The 22,972-nt window shown below is 45.3% G+C and overlaps 2 protein-coding genes across 7 annotated transcripts in view; one reads left to right on the top strand and one right to left on the bottom strand.

Annotated features, from left to right (window-relative positions):
* Positions 1 to 6,498, bottom strand: part of NUMA1 (nuclear mitotic apparatus protein 1) — a 74,832-nt gene extending 68,334 nt beyond the window's left edge. The window contains exon 1 of the mRNA XM_082411349.1: positions 6,351 to 6,498. The gene's annotated coding sequence lies outside the window, so the exon portion shown is untranslated. The remainder of the gene's footprint in view (positions 1 to 6,350) is intronic.
* Positions 6,499 to 6,656: 158 nt separating this feature from the next.
* Positions 6,657 to 22,607, top strand: LRRC51 (leucine rich repeat containing 51). Of its 6 annotated transcripts, none has more exons than XM_082411455.1 (7): positions 6,657 to 6,809; positions 15,156 to 15,239; positions 15,846 to 15,983; positions 20,433 to 20,638; positions 21,236 to 21,412; positions 21,561 to 21,709; positions 21,992 to 22,607. In XM_082411455.1, the coding sequence occupies exons 3-7, from the start codon at positions 15,902 to 15,904 to the stop codon at positions 22,131 to 22,133; spliced, it is 756 nt and encodes a 251-aa protein (XP_082267581.1). In that variant the 5' UTR covers positions 6,657 to 6,809; positions 15,156 to 15,239; positions 15,846 to 15,901; the 3' UTR covers positions 22,134 to 22,607. The 6 variants fall into 6 exon arrangements, with proteins under 6 accessions (XP_082267581.1, XP_082267583.1, XP_082267580.1 ...); XM_082411454.1 differs by lacking the exon at positions 6,657 to 6,809 and adding an exon at positions 6,831 to 6,933; XM_082411459.1 differs by lacking the exons at positions 6,657 to 6,809; positions 21,236 to 21,412 and adding an exon at positions 6,832 to 6,933.
* The last annotated feature ends 365 nt before the right edge of the window (positions 22,608 to 22,972 follow it).

Raw genomic sequence — 22,972 nt, 5'->3', positions numbered from 1 at the left:
TCTGACAAAATTCAACATCCATTTATGATTTAAAAAAAACTATCGTCAAAGTGGGTCTAGATGGGACTTCCCTGGTGGCACAGTGGTTAAGAATCCACCTGCCAATGCAGGGGACATAGGTTCAATCCTTGGCCCAGGAATATCCCATATGCCACGGAGCAACTAAGCCCGTGCGCCACAACTACTGAGCCTGTGCTCTAGAGCCCGCGAGCCACAACTACTGAGCCTGCGTGCCACAACTACTGAAGCTCACGCACCTAGAGCCCGTGCTCCGCAACAAGAGAAGCCACCAAAATGAGAAGCCTGTGCAACGCAACAAAGAGTAGCCCCTGCTCAGCGCAACTAGAAAGTGCACGCGTAGCAACAAAGACCCAATGCAGCCAAAAATAAATAAATTTTTTTTTAAATGACAAAAAAAAAAGGTGGGTCTAGAGGGAACATATCTCAACAAAATAAAGACCACATATGATAAGCCCACAGCTAACATCATACTCAACAGTAAAAAGCTGAAGGCATTTCCTCTAAGATCAGGAACAAGACAGGATGCCCACTCTCACCACTTTTAGTCAACATAGTATTGGAAGGCTTAGCCACAGCAATCAGGCAAGAAAAAGAAATAAAAAGAATCCAAATTGGGAAGGAAGAAGTAAAACTGTCACTGTTTGCAGATGACATGATACTACAGAAAATCCTAAAGGGGCCACCAAAAAAAATTAGAACTCATCAATGAATTCAGTAAAGTTGCAGAATACAAAATTAATATACAGAAATCTGTTGTGTTTCTATACACTAACAAAGAATTATCAGAAAGAGAAATTAAGAAAGCAGTATTATTTACAAATGCATCAAAAAGAATAAAATATCTAGTAACAAATCTAACTGCGGTAAAAGACCTGTACTAAGAAAAAGACAAGACGCTGATGAAAGAAATTAAAGATGATACTAACAAATGGAAAGATACACCATGCTAATGGATTGGAAGAATTAATACAGTTAAGTCCCCTACATACAAACAAGTTCCCTTCCAAGAGTGTGTTTGTAAGTCCAATTTGTTCCTAAGTCCAACAAAGTTAGCCTAGATGGCCAACTAACACAATCGGCTATATAGTACTGTACTATAATAGGTTTATAATACTTTTCACACAAATAATACAAAAAAACAAACACAAAAATAAAATTTTAATCTTACAGTACAGTACCTTGAAATGTACAGTAGCACCAGCTACATCACTGCTGCTTTTATGCTTACTTCTGGACATCTTGGGCTTGAAATAAAGATACTGTACTACTGTACTGTACAGAGTACTGTACAGAAAAGTACACAAAAGCAGAACCACTTGTAGAGGATGCATGCACGTGACAATGTATGCCAGACACGTGAACTACCTTATATGATTGGACATTTGACTGCATGTTCGCATCTTTGAAAGTTTGCAACTTGAAGGTTCGTATGTAGAGGACTTACTGTATTGTTAAAATGACCATTCTAGCCTAAGGCATTCTACAAATTTGGTGCAATCCCTATCAAAATACCAAGGGAATTTTTCACAGAACTAGGACAAATAATTCTAAAATTTGTATGGAAACACAAAAGACCCTGAATAGCCAAAACAATCCTGAAGAACAAAACTGAAGGTATCATGCTCCCTGATTTCAAACTATACTACAAAACTATAGTAACCAAAACAGTACACCAAAACAGACACACAGGGTTTCCCTGGTGGCGCAGTGGGTAAGAATCCATCTGCTAATGCAGTAGACATGGGTTCGAGCCCTGGTCCAGGAAGATCCCACATGCCATGGAGCACCACAACCGTGCGCAACTACTGAGCCTGTGCTCTAGAGCCCGTGTGCCACAACTACTGAGCCCACACACCACAACTACTGAAGCCCGCGTGCCTAGAGCCCGTGCTCCGAAACAAAGAGAAGCCTCCGCAATGAGAAGCCCACGCACCACAACAAAGACCCAACGCAGACAAAAATAAATTAATTAAATAAATAAATTAAAAAAAAAAAAGACACACAGATCAATGCAACAGAATAGAGAATGCAGAAATGAACACACACTTACATGATCAATCAATCTACAAAAAAGGAGATGAGACTATACAATGAGTAAAAGTCTCTTCAATAAATAGTATTGGGGGCTTCCCTGGTGGCGCAGTGGTTGGGAGTCTGCCTGCTAGTGCAGGGGACGCGGGTTCGAGCCCTGGTCTGGGAGGATCCCACATGCCGCGGAGCAGCTGGGCCCATGAGCCACAGCTGCTGAGCCTGCGTGTCTGGAGCCTGTGCTCCGCAACAGGAGGGGCCGCGATAGTGAGGGGCCCACGCACCGCGATGAAGGGTGGCCCCCGCTTGCTGCAACTGGAGGGAGCCCTGGCACAGAAACAAAGACCCAACATAGCAATCAATCAATCAATCAATCTTTAAAAATAAATAAATAAATAGTATTGGGAAAACTGTACAGCTACATGCAAAAGATTCAAACTGGACTTTCTCCTTTCTCACACCATATACAAAAATAAATTCCAAATGAATGAAGACTTAAATGTAAGACTTGAAACCATAACCCTCCTAGAAGAAAACTCAAGCAATGTGCTCTTTGACATCAATCTTAGCAATATTTTTTTGGATATGTCTCTTCAGGCAAGGGAAACAAAAGCAAAAATAAACAAATGGGACTACATCAAACTAAAGAGCTTTTGTATAGCAATGGAAACTAGCACCAAAAAAATGAAAAGAAGACCTACTGTATGGGAGAAGATATTCACAAACAATATATCTGACAAAGGGTTAATATCCAAAATATACAAAGAACTCATATAACTCAACATTAAAAAAAAAATAACCAAATTAAAAAATGGGCAGAGGACCTGAACATTTTTTTCAAAGAAGACAAACAGATGGCCAATGGGCACATGAAAAGATGCTCAACATCACTAATCATCAGGGAAATGCAAATTAAAACCACTATAAGATATCACCTCACACCTGTTAGAATGGCTATTATCAAAAAGACAACAAACAACAAATCCTGTGGAGAAAAGGGAACCCTCATGCACTGCTGGCAGAATGTAAATTGGTGCAGCCACTATGGAACACAGTATGGAAGTTCCTCAAAAAATTAAAACAGAACTACTATATGATCCAGCAATTCCACTCCTGGGTGTTTATCCAAAGAAAACAAAAACGGGGTGAAAAGATATATACACCCCTATGTTCATTGCAGCATTATTTATAATAGCCAAGATATGAAAGCAACCTAAATGCCCATGGATAGATGAATGGATAAAGAAGATATGGTACATATATCTAATGGACTATTACTCAGCTGTAAAAAAGAATGAAATCTTACCATTTGCGACAACATGGATGGACCTAGAGGGTACTAGGTAAGTGAAATAAGTCAGACAGAGAGAGACAAATACAGTACAATTTCAATTATATGTGAAATCTAAAAAACAAATGAAAAAACATAACAAAACAGAAAGAGTCACAGATACAGAGAACAGGTGGTTGCTAGGGAAGCAGACTGGGGGGATGAAAAATAGGTGAGGGAGATTAAGAGGTACAAACTTCCAGTTACAAAATAAGTGAGTCACGGGTATGAACTGTACAGTGTGAGGCATATAGTTAATAATGTAATATTTTTGTATAGTGACAGATGGAAAAACATTTTTGGGGTTTTTTTTTTTAATTTATTTTATTTATTTTTGGCTGCGTTGGGTCTTTGTTGCTGCGCGCGGGCTTTCTCTAGTTGCAGCAAGTGGGGGCTTCTCATTGAGGTGGCTTCTCTTGTTGCGGAGCACGAGGCTCTAGGCGCGTGGGCTTCAGTAGTTTTGGCTCGCAGGTTCTAGAACGCAGGCTCAGTAGTTGTGGCGCATGGGCTTAGTTGCTCTGCGGCATGTGGGATCTTCCTGGACCAGGGCTTGAACCCGCGTCCCCTGCACTGGCAGGCGGATTCTTAACCGCTGTACCACCAGGGAAGCCCGGAAAAACATTTTTTTAAAATAAAGAGGGGAATTTTTACAAAATTGAAAGGTATGAAATCTCAGATTGAGGCATCACTATAAGCCCCCAGTAGGATAAAATTAAATCCACACCATGTAATGAAACTGCAGAACACAAATGACAAAAAAAAGGATCTTAAAAACAACCAGAGAAAAAGGCAGGTTACATACAATGAAATAATAGTTCAATTGTGAGCATAGTTCTCAAGAGTAACAAAAAAAGCCAGAATTTCTGTAAAATGACATTTTCAAAGTGCTGGGAAAAAAAATAATTGGAAGCCTAGTAGTACGCAGCTAAACTATCAATCAAGACTGACAAGGAAATAATGATATTTTCCAACAGAGTATTTACCACTAACAGATCCTCACTAAGAAAACATCTGAAGGGGGAATTCCTCAGTGGTCCAGTGGTTAGGACTCCACACTGCCACTGCAGGGAGCACAGGTTCGATCCCTGGTCAAGGAACTAAGATCCCGTATGCCGCTGGCATGGCCAAAAACAAAAAAACAAAAAAACTGAAGGATGTATTCATCTATTTGACACAAAAAGAAGGGACAAAATGCAAGAAAGAATAACGAAAAAACAAACAGTAAATGTATATGGGTAAAATGAAATAATCAGTGACAGCACAAAACAATTATTATTTATTAGAATTGTTCTAACGTTAAGATGGACTACCTTTGGGAGTGGTCTCATTCTTTGAAATGCTCATTTTGAGTCTGGACAATACGTTTCGATATGTTTAATGTAAACTGGGTAAGAGGCTGAAATAAATGACCCCCGACATACCTGACCATAGGGTTTTATCAATTAGACACAGCTGTCAAAACATTCCCTGATCAGCTCTGTTTATCCATCTGTGGCAGGGCTTTCCCCTATCCTAACAGTTCTAGAACTCAAGTCTTAGTTCAAGGCATTCCTCCCGCTCCCATATTCCATAAATTAAAAAATGAACATTCTAAATAGAAATGTTCCTTATATGAGCTTTTGGTTAAGATCTTCTAGTTTGGGGGAGTATAGTTTTGGGCTTTGGATTAGGATTCAGGCTTTACAATTAGTCATCATTTGCTTGAACTTGGGCCAAGAAGAGAATACTTTGGCAGCTTTTACTAAGAAGTATGTGCCTCTTCCTCTGAAGGAGAAAATACCACACAGGAATAGAGAGGGAGGAACACATACATTCATCCCTGCTGGCTGAAAGCTGCCTTACTTGATGTGAACATTCCCTCTAGGTTCCCATATATTTACAGCAGTAAAGAGCTCCACAATATAGAGCTCCAATTCCCTTCCCATCAAAGGTTTTTGCTCACCACACTTGACTATCCAGAACTTTAGAAACACATGACCAGGCAACATAACCAGGCAACAGACCCCAGAGAAACGGAAGCATGCATTAAAGTATTATCACATTTTTCGAAGGCAGTGCCCTTCCAGGCAAGAGTACATAGTAAGAGGTTCAAAAGCCACTAAATACAGATGGAAAAGCCAAGCTCCTATCCCTTTTCAGCCCAAGTAAGCTCATTCATTTCAAAGCATACGTTAATGACCATGATACATTTCACACCCTGCATAGGCATGAGAATGGAGGTACAAAAGACACCGTCTCTATCTAGTAGGGGAGACAAACACAAATACCAGATGAAAGGCGCTATCTCAGGGGTAAGCAAAAGAGGGCTCCCAGAAGAGGCAGCATCAACCCAGCTGGGCTCTCTCCCATCAACAACCTTCACACAGTCACATCACTTATAGTCAAAAATGTTTACTCTCCAAGATGCTTCCAAGAAACAGCTTACCTGATTTCACCCTCATAACCCCAGGAAAGTAGGTGAGGCAGGTAAATTCGTTGTTTACATCATAAGTGAAAAGTGAGGCTCAAAATAAATTGACTCGTTAGTCCAAGACAACCCGCACCGCCAACACAGCCCCTCCCCCCCACTTAAGCCCAACCCCACAAAAACCCCGGTACAGCCAACCACGCACTATCTACGCAACCCTGGCCAAGCTGAACATAAACCTCAGATGGCCCACCTGTAATAAAGTATAATAATGCTGTTAAGAATATTAAAAAGACGATCCATATAAAGGGTGTGGCACAGTGTCTGAAACGTCGTTGGGGCTCAGAAAATGTTTGTTATTACTACTACCACTATTGTTAACAATAATAGGCGAAGCCTTCCCACTACAGGAACCCTCGGCGACTAGCCTTTCAGGAACCCGCATTACCGGCACTCGCGTCGCCCTCAGACACGATTCCATGGACACGCCCCCAAACAGACCCTCCCCCCAAAGCACGCCCGGCACCTCCCCCTCGGATAAGGCCCTCTCCTCACAAACCTTACCCTAGATAGACTCTCCCCAGTCAGCCTCGGTTACGAAGGAGCCCTTCCGCTCACACCCGCCTCTCCAGCATCTCTTTTGGGCCCGGGCATCTCTGCGGGCGCCCAAACCAAACGCCAGCAGCTGGACCGTGCCGGTTACCTGGCCCCGCTCTCCCGCTCCTACTCTGGCTTTCCCCGGATCGCGCTGGTCGCGGGCTCGCGCCAGCGCCGTACGCACACAATTAGTTTAAACTATGGCCCCGCCCCCTCGCGCCGCCCTTCAATTGGCCCCTGTCGGCTGGCGTCGCACGCAAGAGCACGCTGGAGGACCCGGGAAAAGGAAGTGTGAGGGCCACTGGAAAGGGAGAAAGGGTGCCACAACTTCCGGACCCCGGCCCTCGGCTTGAGGGCGAAGGCAACTACAAATCCCTGCACCGCCCGCGGCCTTGGAACCCAGCCCCTGACGGACTACAGCTCCCGGTAGGCATCGCGGCAGCGCCTACGGCGCTCAGCTGGGACGTGGTGACATAGGTAGTTACCATGGAGTTGCTCTGAGTAACCCTGAGATAGTGGGACGCAGAGACTGGAGGGGAAGCAACTGCGGGTGAGTTGGGCGGGAAAACAGGAAACTTGCTCTAGGGGACAAGAACTCTATGGAGAGGGGAGGGGCGCACGGAAAGACTAAGAGCTTCCTTTCTCGGGGACCTGAGACCTTCCCCCGTTACCCCTTATCCCTTTTCGCAGTGAACAAGACACAAACCCATATGGGATAGACGGGCGCAGGGAGGGAAGGGAAGGCTGAGACACATACCCAGACAGATTTGGGGGTGCTTAAGAACCTCCCCCATCACAAAGATGGGACCCCCTAATACTACTGTCTCAAATCCCTGACACATCCTGGGAGATCTGAAACGTCCTCAGACATGGGGTTGGTTTTCCTCTGGTCGACTGAGACCCTCTTCAAGACATGGGAGTAAGATTAGAGTAAATCACAGTCCCTAATTCTGGATTTGTAGGAAACTTTCTGGGGCTTGAACTGCCCCTTTCCTTCCAAGCAGGAAGACCCCAGGGTAGAGCCTCCTTTTCAGAGAGTCAGCAGGATCTTCCCACACATACTTATTAGGGGTCCTGTCCTTAAATTACCTCTTCTCCCTACACCTCCTCTGTGGTCTGCTTCTCCAAGTTCTGCAGTTAGAGCTTCACTCCTTTTCAGTCTTCATGACAGATCTATTACAACTTACCCAGTGTCTTCACATCCAGTCTTTCTTTTGAGCTTTGTGAGTTCAAGGATATTTATCCCCATTTCACAGATTGGAAAACTGAAACCTAGCGAGGAGCAGTGACTTGCTGGAGGCCACACACCAAGTCAGTGACAGCTAGGACTAGACCCCCGTTTGCCAACTTCCAGCCAAGTCTCTAGCTTGAGCCTACAGCCTCTCTAGCTTAAGGACTTGTTCAAAGTAGTAAGATAAACTGCCCCAGGGAAAAGAAACTTGTATTGCCTACATTGAGTTATTTACATTTCAGCCTGAATGGGTTTCAGATCCTTCCTTGAAAGTTTAAATGGGGAAAGGTAACTAGAGAGACTAAAGACAATGGGAATCAAACAGATTTAACTAAACAATAAGTAAACAGTCTTGCTAACACAGCACCCACGTCTGATGCTGCCATGATTAGTTAGCTTCTGGCTGGCTCCTAGCTGGCCCTGATTGGTCCACTTACTGTCTTAAAGCTCCCCCATGCTTGGTCCTAGGCCCACTTCCCACCTCACTCTAGATTCTCTTCTTGGATATTCTCGTCCACATCCACAACTTCATTTACCACCTATATGCAGATGTACAGGAGTGTGTATCTCCAACCCCACCCAACCCTCATCTCCAAGCTCCAGATCTATATAACAAATTGCATCTTCAACATCTCCTTTAGGATATCTCAAAAACATCCAAACTCAACATGTTTGCAGCTGAACTCATAATCCCTATGTACTCCAAGCCTGAATTTCTTCCAGTGTTCTCACCTCTGTCCACCATTACGGAAGTAAAAAAACAAGCGTTATCTTTAATACCTCTTTCATTTCCCATCCATCATAAAATCCTGTCAGCTTTACTTCTAAATATCTTTTCTCTAGTCGTAGCTACCATCACATCCTTCCTGCCTTCCCTCGGAGCCATTTTGCATACTGCAACCAGAGTAATCCTTCAAAATGCAAATCTGATATTGTTCACTTTCCCCACAATACCCCCAATTAAAAATATACCTTGGGCTTCCTATTGCCCTTAGCATCAAGCAACATCTCAGCTTGACTCCTGCCCATCTTTCCAGCCTCCAGTCTAACCATACATTTCCCTCCCACTCTCCCTCCAGTTATATGGCCTTCTTTAAGGTCTTCAAAATTTCCAAGTAACCACTTACCATAGAGCCTTTGCACATGCTGTTATTTCTTCCTGGAATGTTCATCTTTTCCCTCTGCCATAGTTAATTTGTACTTATCCTTCAGATTTCTCTCGATCAATTTTTTTTTTTTTTTGGCCGAGCCGCGTGGCATGTGGGATCTTAGTTCCCCCACCAAGGACGAACCCACGTGCCCCTGCATTGGAAGTGCAGAGTCTTAACCACTGGACCACCAGGGAAGTCCCTGTCAATCACTTCTTTAGGACTATCTCCCCTGACTGCCCAGAGCAGCTCAGATCCCTCAATTATAGCAACCTTGTGTCCCTCTCCTTTATAGTGTTATTCACTGTTGCAATGTTTAACATATTGTTAGGTACGTACTACTTGCCTCCACTGTCAGGATACAACCATGAGAAAAACATGGCTTCTGCCCTGGTGGAGTTTATGTACACACAGATAGTAAGGAGATAATCCTAGTGTTACGAGTGCTACCAAGGGTAAATATAGGGTGTTATGGGAGTCCAGAAGAGAAGTCGCACATCTAGACTTGGGCATGAGGGTAGGCTCCTCAGAAAAAAGGGAAACCGGAGCTGAGTCATTAAAAATTAGCAAGGCAAAAAGAAGAAGAAACTGTACTCCAAGCAGAGAAAGCTGGATGTGCAGAAGCCCAGAGGCAGGTGCAGAGAACTTACTCCAAGTAGTTGCATTTGGCTGGTCTGCAGAACTGGAGGTGAGGATAAGAGATGGGAGTAGAGAGATGGGCAGGAACCAGTTTGAATTTGGGGCCTACCTTTGGCACCTGGAAACATAACTTCCCAGAATACATTAGATTATGTGGAAGACTTTTCATGACAGTCTTTGGTTTTTCTTCCACCTGTAGCCCATAAATAGAAACCCTCACTACGCCAGGCTGTTGAATCTCCTATCAGATCTCTTCATCTGAATATTCCTCAAAGCTTCCTGGGCCATCATGTTGCTACTTACCTGAGAGAGAGAAGGGACAGGCTATCAACAAATCAAATTCCAATTGTTAGCAATTTCCAAAAACTGAAAACAAATTTCCATGATCAACTTGGGATTGGTTAAATGAAGTTAAATTAAGTAAAGTTTTTTTTTATATAAATTTATTTTATTTTATTTTTGGCTGAGTTGGTTCTTCGTTGCTGCACGCGGGCTTTTTCTAGTTGCGGCGATAGGGGGCTACTCTTTGTTGTGGTGCGCGGGCTTCTCATCGCGGTGGCTTCTCTTGTCGCGGAGCACGGGCTCTAGGTGCGTGGGCTTCAGTAGTTGTGGTTCACGGGCTCTAGAGCGCAGGCTCAGTAGTTGTGGCTCGCGGGCTCTAGAGTGCAGGCTCAGTAGTTGTGGCGTACAGGCTTATTTGCTCCGCGGCATGTGGGATCTTCCCGGACCAGGGCTTGAACCCGTGTCCCCTGCATTGGCAGGCGGATTCTTTTTTTTTTTTCTTCTGACTCCCAAGCCTTAACTTATTTTTTTTTTAAATAGATTTTTTTTTTTTTTTTTAATTTTTGGCCGTGTTGGGTCTTCGTTGTGGTGCGTGGGCTTCTCATTGCGGTAGCTTCTTCTATTGCAGAGCACGGGCTCTAGGCTCGTGGGCTTCAGTAGCTGTGGCACACAGGCTCAGCAGTTGTGGCTTGCGGGCGCCAGAGCACAGGCTCTGTAGTTGTGGTGCACGGGCTTCGTTGCTCCACGGCATGTGGGATCTTCCTGGACCAGGGCTCGAACCCGTGTCCCCCGCACTGGCAGGTGGATTCCTAACCACTGCGCCACCAGGAAAGTCCTAAATAGATCTTTATTGGAGTATAATTGCTTCACAATACTGTGTTAGATTCTGTTGCACAACAAAGCGAATCAGCCATATGCATACACATGTCCCCATATCCCCTCCCTCTTGAGCCTCCCTCCCATCCTCCCTATCCCCCCTCTAGGTCATCGCAAAGCACCAAACCTATTTCCCTATGCTATGCTGCTGCTTCCCACCAGCCAACTATTTTACATCCGGTAGTGTATATGTCGATGCTACTCTCACTTCGCCCCAGCTTCCCCCTCCCACTCCAAGTCCTCAAGTCCATTTTCTATGTCTATCTCTTTATTCCTGCCCTGCAACTAGGTTCATCAGTACCACTTTTTTTTTTTAGATTCCATATATATGTGTTAGCATACGGCATTTGTTTTTCTCTTTCTGACTTACTTCACTCTGTATGATAGACTCTAGGTCCATCCACCTCACTACAAATAACTCAATTTCGTTTCTTTTTATGGCTGGGTAATACTCCATTGTATATATGTGCCACAGGCAGGCGGATTCTTAACCACTGCATCAACGGGGGAGCCCAAGTAAAGTTAGAGTAGGGTACACACAAATTCTATGGAACACTCTGCAGCTATTATAAAGGGTAAGAGAGTCTACAACAATTTGAAAAGAAAAAATAGCTTTACAAAAGAACAGACAGTATGTGTTTATTTTAAAATATACATAATTGGGCTTCCCTGGTGGCACAGTGGTTGAGAATCTGCCTGCCAATGCAGGGGACATGGGTTCGAGCCCTGGTCTGGGAAGATCCCACAGGCCGCGGAGCAACTAGGCCCGTGTGCCCCAACTACTGAGCCTGCACGTCTGGAGCTTGTGCTCCGCAACAGGAGAGGCCACGATAGTGAGAGGCCCGCACACCGCGATGAAGAGTGGCCCCCGCTCGCCGCAACTAGAGAAAGCCCTCGCACAGAAATGAAGACCCAACACAGCCAAAAATAAATGAACAAAAATAAATAAATAATTTTAAAAATATATATATATATGTATATATATACATAATTTTGTTATATACGTCTTCTAGGAGGTTATATTCCCAAACTGTAAATCATGAGCGTTCTTGGAGAGTGAGATGGAGAGCCACACTTTTAGTTTTCACTTTATGTATCTCTCTATGTTGTTTGACTTTATTCAGCTATAACGTTAACTTTTAAAATTAAAAAAGAAAAACAGTAAACGATATTTCCAATCGGGAGAAAAAAAACTCCAAAACAGAGCAGGTATGCCCCTAACCCTATCATTCATCAATTCAGTCAACGTAGACAAATGAGGAAGGCGCTAGGGTCTGACTAGCTCCTGGTCATGAGGCTGAATAGCAGCTGGGAAAGACTGACTCCAAAAACATAGCCACTGGAGCGAGTAAGTCAACCTCAAGGCTCGTCAGTTCTCCCCAGCAGTCAGGTTCACTATGTGACACCTTGAAGATATCACTCATTTATTCCTTCATTTCTTCTTTCATTTCTCCATTTATCCATCAAGACTTTAGTGAATACCCAGGCTTGGTGCAGGGTAATGGTGGGAAGAGAGAAAGAAGTCTGACTTCTTTCCCTGTCCTCAAGCTTACAAGGAGGGAACAGGAAGTAGGTTATAAAGAAATGAGTACAGAGAGTACAACTGGTTCAATTTATTGAACACCTGCTACAGGACATACAACAGCTCTCAAGACAGGGTTTGTCTCCATTTTACAGATAAGGAAACAGGCTGTGATGAAATTTTATTCAAAGTACAGTGGGCGCATATATCAATTAGTTATTGCTGTATAACAAACCATCCAAAAACATGGTGGCTTAAAACAATAAACATTTATTATTGCTTCCAAGTCTCCGAGTCAGCCATGTGTTTCTTCTGATCTTGACAGGGCTGATTCATGTGTTTGCAGTCACATGTGGGTTGGGTGACTCTCCTGATCTTGCCTTCGGGTAGGCTGGCTATAGGCTAGTCTAGGATGGCCTCACCTGGGATCACTGGCTCTCTTTTTCACATATCTCACCTACACATTTCTCATACCCCTCCAGCAGGCTAACCATGTTCTCTTGGCACTGGCAAAGAGCACAGGGCAAGTCCTCTCTTTAAGCTTCTATTTGCTTCATGTTTACCAACATCCTGTTGGCCAAAGCAAGTCGCATGGCTGAACCCAGCATCAGAGTGGATGGAACTACAAGGTTAGAGGGCAAAAGAGATGGATATAGGGGAGACCATGATAGGGTTCATCAAGGGAATCAATCTGATACAGGGCACAATGATCAATTTTATCTGGAAAGAAAGTGTTCATCAAAGAGGGTATACTAGAGCTGAGTACTGAAACATGAGAGTATTCACTAAGTAGGCAGCTGTTTCTTAGAACTGGATGCAGGCTGGTTTGCCACAATCAATAGCAACCCAGCAGGATTTCCTGTGCTCTTTACAGACAGGGTTCTATTATTTGTATCTTGGCTTCATTCCTTCTGGTCAAGCATAGGGCAGCAGGCACTCAACAAATGTTTGAAGAATTGAATTAAATATCTTACTGTGAATGAGGTGTGGACTGAAATAGCTGAACCTCGGAGCCAATTGTTAGAAAGTGCAGCTTAGCATCAACACCCCCAAAACAGAAATCCTTGTATTTGGCAGTTTCTCATTCATTCCTCCCACAAACATTTCCTGAGTGCCTGCTGTAAGCCAGGTTCTGTGTTAGATGATGAATAAGACACAATACTAGCTCACAGCCTGGGCTGGTGTTTAAATGGAGAAGACTAATAACCCTTTCCAATGGGCAAATTTGTCCAACTACTTGGGGCTCCATTTTTTTTAAATAAATAAATAAATTTATTTATTTATGTATTTATTTATGGCTGCATTGGGTCTTCGTTGCTGCACTCGGGCTTTCTTTAGTTGCGGCGAGCGGGGGCTACTCTTCGTTGCAGTGCACGGGCTTCTCATTGTGGAGGTTTCTCTTGTTGCCGAGCACAGGCTCTAGGTGCGCGGGCTTCAGTAGTTGTGGCACACAGGCTCAGTAGTTGTGGCTCGTGGGCTCTAGAGCGCAGGCTCAGTAGTTGTGGCAAACGGGATTAGTTGCTCCACGGCATGTGGGATCTTCCCGGACCAGGGCTCGAACCCGTGTCCCCTGCATTGGCAGGCAGATTCTTAACCACTGCGCCACCAGGGAAGCCCCGGGGCTCTATTTTTAATACTAATTCATCCAGAAAAATGCTTCAGGAGCTGGTGCTACACAAAATCAGAAGTCCTTTGGAACTGCACTGAGGTTCTCTGATGGTCAAGGAGATTAATGGTAAAAATACACCCTTAAATATTTTAAGCTAAAATCCATGTCCTGTAGTGCTGAACTCTGGGGTCCCAACTTGAGAAAAGTACCCAGTCTTGCTCAGAGGCATCAAATTTCTTGTGGGTTCTAGGTGAGAAGCAAGCCAGCTTCCTCTGTTTCTACAAAAGAATGTGTTCTTTGTTGTGTCTGGAGATTTGATATCCAAAGATTCAGGTCTCCCCAGTCAACAGCCCATGCCCATCAGGCCAGTCTCACACTTGACAGAGAATTCAGCTGTGAAGTGACTCAAGCCAGCACTTCCCCAAAGCTCAGTTGAGACTGCTGCTTTTTGAGAGGAAGACACTCACTTTCCATTCCTCTAAACCTGTTAAACTCTATCCTTCATATGTTAAGTCACCAAAAAAGGAATTTATCTAGACTGTATTAAGCTTAAGCTGAATTATAAGCTATCAGGTCCATGGTTTCTTAAGAGAAATTCCATTTTAAGAACATTTGTGAATTTCATAGTCTCTGGATACAAATTGTTTCTTTGAATTGAATGATGAGAACCACATATACTAAGGTTTCCACTTTTGCTTTAGCTGCCAGGAATTTCAGGGATAAATAGAGGCATAGTTTCCTAATTCCCTGGTTTCTCTCTCTCTCTTCCTTTATTCTGGCTTCTAATCTTTCTCTTCCATGTTTTCATTTTCTATATCTGTACTGTCCAGTATGGTAGCCTCTAGTCACAAGTGGCTATTAAGCACTTGACAGGTAGCTTGTCCCAGTTGGGATGTGCTGTAAGTGTAAAGTATCTCAAATTTTAATATCAATTATATGTTGAGTGATATTTTGGATATATTGGGTTAAATAAAATATATTATTAAACTTAACCTCACCTGTTTCTTTTGACTTTTCTTTCTACTAGAAAATTTTAAATTACATATGTGGAAAAAGAAACTATACACGTGGCTTACATTTGTGATGTTCATTATATTTCCGTTGGACAGCTCTGTTCTACAAATCATCCTGTTTTATGAGTGCGTTATTACTGTAAAATACCTCAAATCCTTTTGGAAAGCAAGTAAAGTAGTAAATGCAAAGGAGGTGACAGCAGTGGATGAAGTGAGAAGGGGAGGTTGACTGGGACATGTATTTGTCAGTCTATTTGTCTTTTGTTTGTGTCACATACAAAACCCCTCGTAAAGTGTGTCAGCTCTCCTCTTCACAGGTGAGTGGTGTTCTCATGGCTCAGCCCAGTCGAAAAATTCTGAGCTTTATTTGAGCTAACAAATTGGAAAGGATCTGATAAGACAATTCACACCACGTTGTAAATGACTGATAACACTGTGTTCACCCCTCTCAGGGGGTATTTCCATTTTAACAGGGAACAATCCCTGAACCCAAAGGAATGAATCCCTAATGGTGGAGTTTCAGGCATCAGTGACAGGTGAGTGAGTGAGGCAGACTCTGGTTTTATGTGTATGTATGTTTATATATGTATGACTACATTCAGGATGTAGCTGAAAGTAGGGTCTCAGATGAAAAGATAATGGGGCTGACAGACAAGGTGAGCAGAGAAGGTAGCAAATCCCCATCTGGGTCAGACTGCAAAGGGCTGTCAGACACCAGATCCAGTGCAGGCCCTCAAGGGTTTGCAATAGAATAGCCCAGTTGATGTCACCAGAGGGTAGGTATCAAGACAGCTTTCATGGCAACTACTATGGAGTAGCAGAAAGGGCCTCAGAGTAGGATTCAGAAGACTAGGATTGCAGTCCACAACTGACTCACTGGCTTAACTTTGGGCAAGTGCTTTCACCCTGGGGCCTCAGTTTCTTTGGAAAGTACAAATGGGTATTATAACTATCAATGAACTCTAAGGAATGTGAAGGTGCTCAGAGAAGTAGGAAGTGACCTACAAATGCAAGGAATCATGATTGTTATCTTAAAGTAGAAATGCAGCCACGCAAACCTGGAGTAGTGGAGGGTATATAGCAGGGGTGGAGAGCTATGAGGAAACCTGAGGGCCAACACCAGTCCTTCTCTGTCCTCCCAGGCTGAACCCGGATTCCCAGGGCCCATGCTTACACCTGACAAACGATGGCCTGAGCTATGAACAAACAGGACTATATGAACACTTCGGTGCAAGAGCCCCCTCTTGACTACTCCTTCCGAAGCATCCACGTGACCCAAGGTCAGCCCCCAGAGCACAATATTCCACTCACCATGGCAGCAGGATGGGTGTGGTCCCTAGGGAGAAGCCAGTCTTCTACTTAAAAGCCTAAAGAGATTCTTCCCATAAGCATATGGGATTTTTGTTGTTGCGCTTTTGGGGAGAGTAATGGGTAGGGAGGTGGGAGTGGAAGAGTTTGGCCTTTTTAAAAATTAACAGCAAATCTGAAAGGAACCAGGGGGCTTTCAGGGTAACTGATGATCTTCAAAAGAAGCCAGGCTACAGCAAGATAGTCAGGTGGAAGAAAACTGGAGAGCCAGTCTATCAGCCAATAGTTTTATTCTCCATTTTTTACCTGGAGAGAAGAGACTAATGAAAGGAAAACACAGGCTGCTACAGAGTCCCAGCCAACAGGCAGAACCCATTCTCCTCTGTCTGAGGACACAAGCCTGTTCTGATCACTGGTAAAACATGCAAGGTCTTGTTATTAACAAACTGGCATGTTTCCAGTCTAAATATTTATTGACAAATTTTATATTCATTCCAGTCATATCCAAGTTTATTCCATTATCACCCACACTTATTACAGGTCCCAGCACTGCCCACGCTCATTCCTATTTTATCATTCAGTGTGTTTGTAAATGGGCACCTAGAACCTTTCAGGAGGGGACAGAGGGAGTCTCTCATCAAGATCATATTCTCAAGGGAATATGCTTCTTCCCAGGGAAATTCTTCTGTCTTTGTTATCTGCTCTCATAAACACATCAGTACATCTGCCTTCACAGAACACAGGTTGGCATCAACATAACCTAGACCCATTATCTGGCTTTGGTCAACTCTCTTAGGCAAGCAGTGGCCACCTTTAAGTTCAGGAAGCACGTGAATAGTTATCAAGGGTACTGGATACTACTTGGGTTTGGGTTTAGGGTACTTACTACTTGGGTTGGCATCAGCTGCAACAGTAACTCCCATTTGTTCTCTCATAGCACACACCCACTTGCCGTGATCCTCCTTTATTATGCACAGCATCACTTCTGATTGATGTAGTCCATGTTTCACAGGGTTTTAGCTGCAATAATGGCTATGTACAAGATAGCTGAGGTGACAGAGGAAGGAGAGAAGTATGGCTCCTACCTACCCTGAGAATTCCTAGCTCTGAGCGGGGAGTGTGGCTTAGCCCTCTATGGTGTCCTCAGGAGGAGGGGAGAGACAAGCTACTATGACCAAGGATAACTGCACAGCACAAAACATAATCTGCACAGATGCCCTGTCTTTCATTTAATAGTTAAATCTTGAGCACCCACTACTATTAAGCCTTCTATATATGTGTGTGTAGGTCTGTACACGTATGCCAGGCATAGTGCTCCTTGCTGAGTGGGGAAGGGAGAAGGAGAGGCACATCTAAGCCCCAAAAGGCCAGTCCCCTCAGGTTCCCCAGGGCATTTGCTGCACTGACTTAAAATTGGGGTTAGAGGACAGGGTAGAGTTTGGGGGTACTTGGTACACTATTTCCTGAATTAATCAATATATGGATCATAGAATCTGAAATGGCAGTGACTTTAGAAGGCATCCAGTCTAGTACCTCCAACCCATAATGCTCTAACTGCTCACAAACCCACAGTTAAGGGAGTCCCATACCACACACCTACCAGCCCTTCCATTACAGCGTGAGGAATGACACAAGGCAGTTCTTCACATCAAACACATGTTCTCTGGGGACACATGGGAAAAGCTGCATGGCAACCCTTCATAGATATGAAGACAGAATTATGTTTTCCCCAGATCTTCCTGGGGCTAGACAACCCCTAGTTCTCTGAGTGTTGATATCTGTGGTCCAATTTCCAGACCTGCCTTGGCCTACTCTGAACAGGGCAGCTTTGACAGATCCTCAGGCAATGCAGTGCTCTGATGGAGTCGGAGGAGAGCAGCCTGGACACCCTCCTCCACCCATGATCCATGGTAACAGCAACCCCAGGCAGCCTCAAGTTCTAGGCAATACCATCCCCAGTGGCTCCCCCTGAGCTGGGGATCAGCCCATGCTTGCTGGCATTCCCCAAGCTGCTGCCTCATCAGACTGGAGGCTAGTCCGTAGGTGGGCTTATTTTGATCTTAACTTTTACTCATCTGTCTTTTCATTTCAGGGTCTGCAGTCAGGAGATGTGAGGTTGGGGGTCAGGATTAGGAGTTTATTCACGAGCTGGGGTACTCCGCTCCATGACCCTCTTGCCACCTCCCCCCACCCTCAGGCCCCAACTGTGGGTCTGCTCACTCCAGGACCAAGACAGAGAGCCACCTGGTGGATGCTGCCTGACCTGCAGCTGAGGAGAAGAAGTTTAAGCTGGGTGGGGGTGGAAGAGAAGTGTGTCCAGTAAGAGCTGAGGAGAGGGTGAAGACAAGCGGACCAGTTCAGAAAATACTGCTTCCTTTCTGGGAGGCAGCTTTAGACAAGTAACTAAAGGCACAGAGGCAACAGGAAACATCTAGTCACCTCAGCCAGAGCTGGTGAATGGTTCTGACTCTGCCACTGACAGACTGTGAGCCTCCTGGTTCTCCCTGCCCTGCCCTGGTTCTTAACTTCTTTAATGGATGCCCCTCCCCCCACCCTCGCTCTGCTTGAAGAATCTCATCTATTTCTCTAACTTGTACTCTATGCTAATGATTCTCACGTCTATGTCTCCTTCATATCCAACTGCTTACTTGGCTCCTCCTCTTTCCAGTACTATAGGAACCTCAGACATGCCAAGCCCAAGCCTAAACTCATCACCTTCCCAACTGTTTTTTGGTTTTTTTTTTAATTTTGATTGATTGATTGATTTTTCTTTCTGGCTGCGTCGGGTCTTAGTTGCAGCACGCGGGATCTTCATGGCAGCATGTGGGATCTTTTTGTTGCAACACACGCGGGCTCTTCGCTGCAGTGTGTGGGCTCCTCTCTAGTTGTGGTGTGTGGGTTTTTCCTCTCTCTAGTTGTGGCATGCGGGCTCTGTAGTTTGCGGCACACGGGCTCCCTAGTTGAGACACGCAGGCTCAGTAGTTGTGGCACGCAGGCTTAGTTGCCCTGCGGCACGTGGGATCTTAGTTCCCTGACCAGGGATCGAACGCACGTCCCCTGCACTGGAAGGCAGATTCTTTACCACTGGACCACCAGGGAAGTCCCTCTTCTCCTTTTCTTAATCCTGTATCAGTTCATAGGACTGGCATCTCACCAGTCATCAAGAAAACTGAGCAAAACCCTTGAATTTTTTTTTTTTGGCTGCGCCACACAGCATGTGGGATCTTAGTTCCCACACCAGGGATCGAACCTGCGCCACCTGTGCTGGAAGTGCAGTCTTAACCACTGGACCGCCAGGGAAGTCCCAACATCCTGGAATATTAGTCTACCCTTGCATCTAGTCAACCATCAATTCATGCTGTTTGTATGTCCCTCTCATCCTTGCTTAGATGACTGAAAGAGGCAAATTGGTCTTCCAGTCCCACCCACTCCCTACAATCCATGCTCCATACTAAACCTTCAGAGTGATCTTTCTGAATTGAGAGAGCTGAATCATCTCCTTTGCTTTCAACCCTCCAGTGGCTTCCCATCTTCTACAGGATAAAGTCTAAGATACTCAGCCTGCTTTTCAAGGCTCCGTGTCTCCTTTTCCCTCCTTGCCCCCTTGTGTAGTACGTGTGTGTGCGCCCACGCTATTCCATACCTCTGTGCCTTTGCTCATGCTCTTCTCACCCTTTCCACCCTTCTTTGCCTGGTTAACGTCTCCTAACCCACTGAGATATCCAGCTCAGGCTTCACCTTCCCTGGGAAACTTCCCTAAGTTCCCCAACTGGGTTAGGAGACCCTTTTCCATGCTTCCACCACTTAAATAGCATTTATTATAGTATATTGACCATTTGTTTTCATCTTTCCCATCTGAGCTCCTCCAAGGCATAAACATCTACTTCACCCCTGCTCTATTATTCATACAGAGCTTACCTCTCATTTTGTTCACCATTGTATATCCAGTATCTGGCACATAGCAGTTACTCAATACTAATGGAAGAGGGAGAGGACATCAAGAGAGTGTGACATTGAAGTGAATTCTATAGGCTCTACCAGTGGATAATTCTGGATTTTGTGCTTCAGCATCTTGGCTCAAGTCCAACACCTCTGCTTCTTGGTTTCTTCATCTATAAAATCCGCCTCCCTCCAATTCCCACACAGGGGTGGTACACAGAGGACCCAATGATACAATAGACCTGAGAGGAGCACGTGACCCAAACCAAGAGTTTGGGATGGGAAGTGTTTGACCCTTAATCCAAGCTCACTCTGACTGCTGGGGCCTGGGGAACAGTGCATACAGTCGCACTAGACACAAGCATGGGATTCTGGCCCTGCCAGCTCCTCTAGCTACAAATCCTCCCAGTTCTGTTCCTTTGCCACCCCCCAGAGCCAGAAAAGCAAAGATGACATACCCAAAGTTCACTCTGTCCCCACAGATCTGTTAAGCGAGGAGCCACGGACAGGGCTACGACCACTAAGGCACGCAAAGTCAGGGAAGTCAATGTCTCAGTCCCTGTGGCTGAACAACAATGTCCTCAATGACCTGAGAGGCTTCAACCATGTGGTTTCACAGCTTCTGGAGCATCCGGAGAACCTGGCCTGGATTGACCTGTCCTTCAACGACCTGACTTCCATTGACCCTGTGAGTCCAGAGGGTGGACCTGAAGCCACCTTGTCCAGCCCCCAGCCTCTCCACCTCCCACATATTATCAAGGAAGTAGTGAGGCAGCATGGTGCCCTGCAAAGCACATGGCTGTGGGCTCAGATAGATATAGGTTCAAATACTAGATCTGCCTAACTTCGTGACCTTGAGCAAGCTCCTAACCTTTCAAAACCTCAGCCTTGCTGTCTGAAAAATGGGGATAATATGCCAGCATTATAAACATTTTGTGAGGATTAAATGAGAACATATGGAAAAGCAACCGGCACATAGCAAGCCTTCACACAGGAGGCTGAAGTAAAATTGTAGCTTATTATTGGGCACCCACCGTGCTTTGTGCCAAGTTCTTTTGCAGAGGTAGGTACTAAAAGTACAGCAGTTACTTTCCATGAACTCAGGCTAAATTTTAAGAAACAAACAAAACTGGCCCCTTTTCATCCAGGATCTGTGTTAGAGGGGAAAGGAGTTAGAGTATGACTTGGAAACTGTTCCCCAGGTGCAGTGATCTCAATTTAACTACTATTTTAAAAGCTCTTATGTACCTAGCATGATGCTGTCCCCTGTCCCCTGTCGTGATAGAATCTTAGAACACCAAAGCTGGAATGGTCTTCAGTGAAGGGACAGCTAAGGTTCAAGGAGGAGCAGGAGAGCCCAGGCACCTGGCAAGTCAGTGGCAGTGATAGGACCCAGGCCCATACCTTCTGCCCCTCGGATCACAGTGCTCTGTCAGTGTGGTGCCCCTGTACCCCTTCAAAGGTAAATAAAAGTAGGTTGGAATCAATCTAGTATGGCTCTGGGGGTGACAAATCGTTCCCCCAAACTCTTCCTTCTCTGCCCACAAGTCAGTCCTGAGCACAGATAAACGGCTCTGTCCAGTCTAGCTTCCGGTTTCCTTCCCCAACAGGTCCTGACAACTTTCTTCAACTTGAGTGTGCTCTACCTCCATGGCAACAGCATCCAGCGCCTTGGAGAGGTGAACAAGCTGGCTGTCCTCCCTCGGCTCCGCAGCCTGACACTCCATGGGAACCCCATAGAGGAAGAGAAGGGGTATAGGTAAGTGCCCTGCCGTGGAGGTGGGCTCCAGCTGGGCTCCCATGAGGGAAAGGAGGAGGGTTAGGGTTAGAAACCTAACACTATCCTTCTGCTATGCTTGGACCAGGGAAGGGAGTAGAGGGCTTTAGGCATTTCTTGATGTCAGTCAGGATAAATTCAGTCTCCCCCACACTCTACTCAAGTCCCTCCATTCCTTGCAGTCAGAGGAGATAGGAGCGACTGGTGGAGGGGGAAAAGGGTTCTAGAAGGGGGCCTGGCCCCCAGCCCAAGTCTTCCCCACAGGCAATATGTGCTGTGCACCCTGCCCCGTATCACCACGTTTGACTTCAGTGGGGTCACCAAGGCAGACCGCACAACAGCTGAAGTGTGGAAACGCATGAACATCAAACCCAAGAAGGTCTGGATCAAGCACAACGCACTCTGAGGTTCCTGGGACCCCAGCAGTCCTAAAGGCCCGGGGATGGTCAGTTTGGTTTGACAATAAATGATTTGAGCTGTTCAGCAGATCAGAAGTCTCTTATACCAAGTAAAGATGCCCCCCAACTCAGGCAAGCGCCAGTAGCTCTGGTCTCACTTCACTGAAACAAGGAGGAAGTGGAAGGAAAGGCCTGCTGGCTTGGGATGCAGAAGACCTGGGCTGATTGCATGGCCTTGGGAAACTTATCTAACCTGTCTGGGCCCCTTTGCACTCTTCAGCTATCCTGAGGTTAGAGTTGCTTCACAGAGCACCAAGGTTCTGTGGAGATGCCTCAGAGGCTTCCATGACAGGAGGCCAATAAGATGGGCTGTAACCTCTGAACCCCTCACTTCAATCAGATGAGAGTAGTTCCACTGTCATGTTTACATGTCATGATTCTACTTAAGATTTCACTTGATAAAAAGAATCTTCTGCTTGAAACTATGTGTCTGCTGACTCTGTACCAGGTGCTGTTGGTCTCCCTGCATACCTCCACCCCCTCACCAGGCTTCCTGGTAATTCCACTGAGCCTGAGGCAATACCCACAACAGTGACAGCTGCCTCAGATTCAAGTTTGTTCAGCTTTGACAGTGTTCCCATCACTGGAGGAGGGACAAGCTGAGTCTTATCCAATCTGAGGTTAGTGCAGGCCAAGTCTCAGCTAAGACCTGGGAACCCTGAACCCTTATCTCCTTGATTCCTTTTAGTGCCCCTAGAAGATGACCCCTCCCCCTCCTCCACCTCGCTGCTCACAGACTTGAGTAGCCAGAAGTAAGTAGTAGGGTGGTGGGCAGGACAGAGGGGCT

Source organism: Balaenoptera physalus (genome assembly GCF_965194825.1).
Source record: "Balaenoptera physalus genome assembly, chromosome: 10".
NCBI lineage: Eukaryota > Metazoa > Chordata > Mammalia > Artiodactyla > Balaenopteridae > Balaenoptera > Balaenoptera physalus.
Note: the sequence above shows the minus strand (reverse complement) of the source record. Positions and strands in the feature narration are given on the sequence as shown.

Excerpts from the sequence above, each read along its gene's own strand:
- LRRC51 (XM_082411455.1), top strand. The coding sequence starts at position 15,902 with ATGAACAAACAGGACTATATGAACACTTCGGTGCAAGAGCCCCCTCTT. Across the intron at positions 20,639-21,235 it reads ACCTGACTTCCATTGACCCT|AATCTTAGAACACCAAAGCT; the intron begins GTGAGTCCAGAG and ends CTGTCGTGATAG. Across the intron at positions 21,413-21,560 it reads GCCCCTGTACCCCTTCAAAG|GTCCTGACAACTTTCTTCAA; the intron begins GTAAATAAAAGT and ends CTTCCCCAACAG.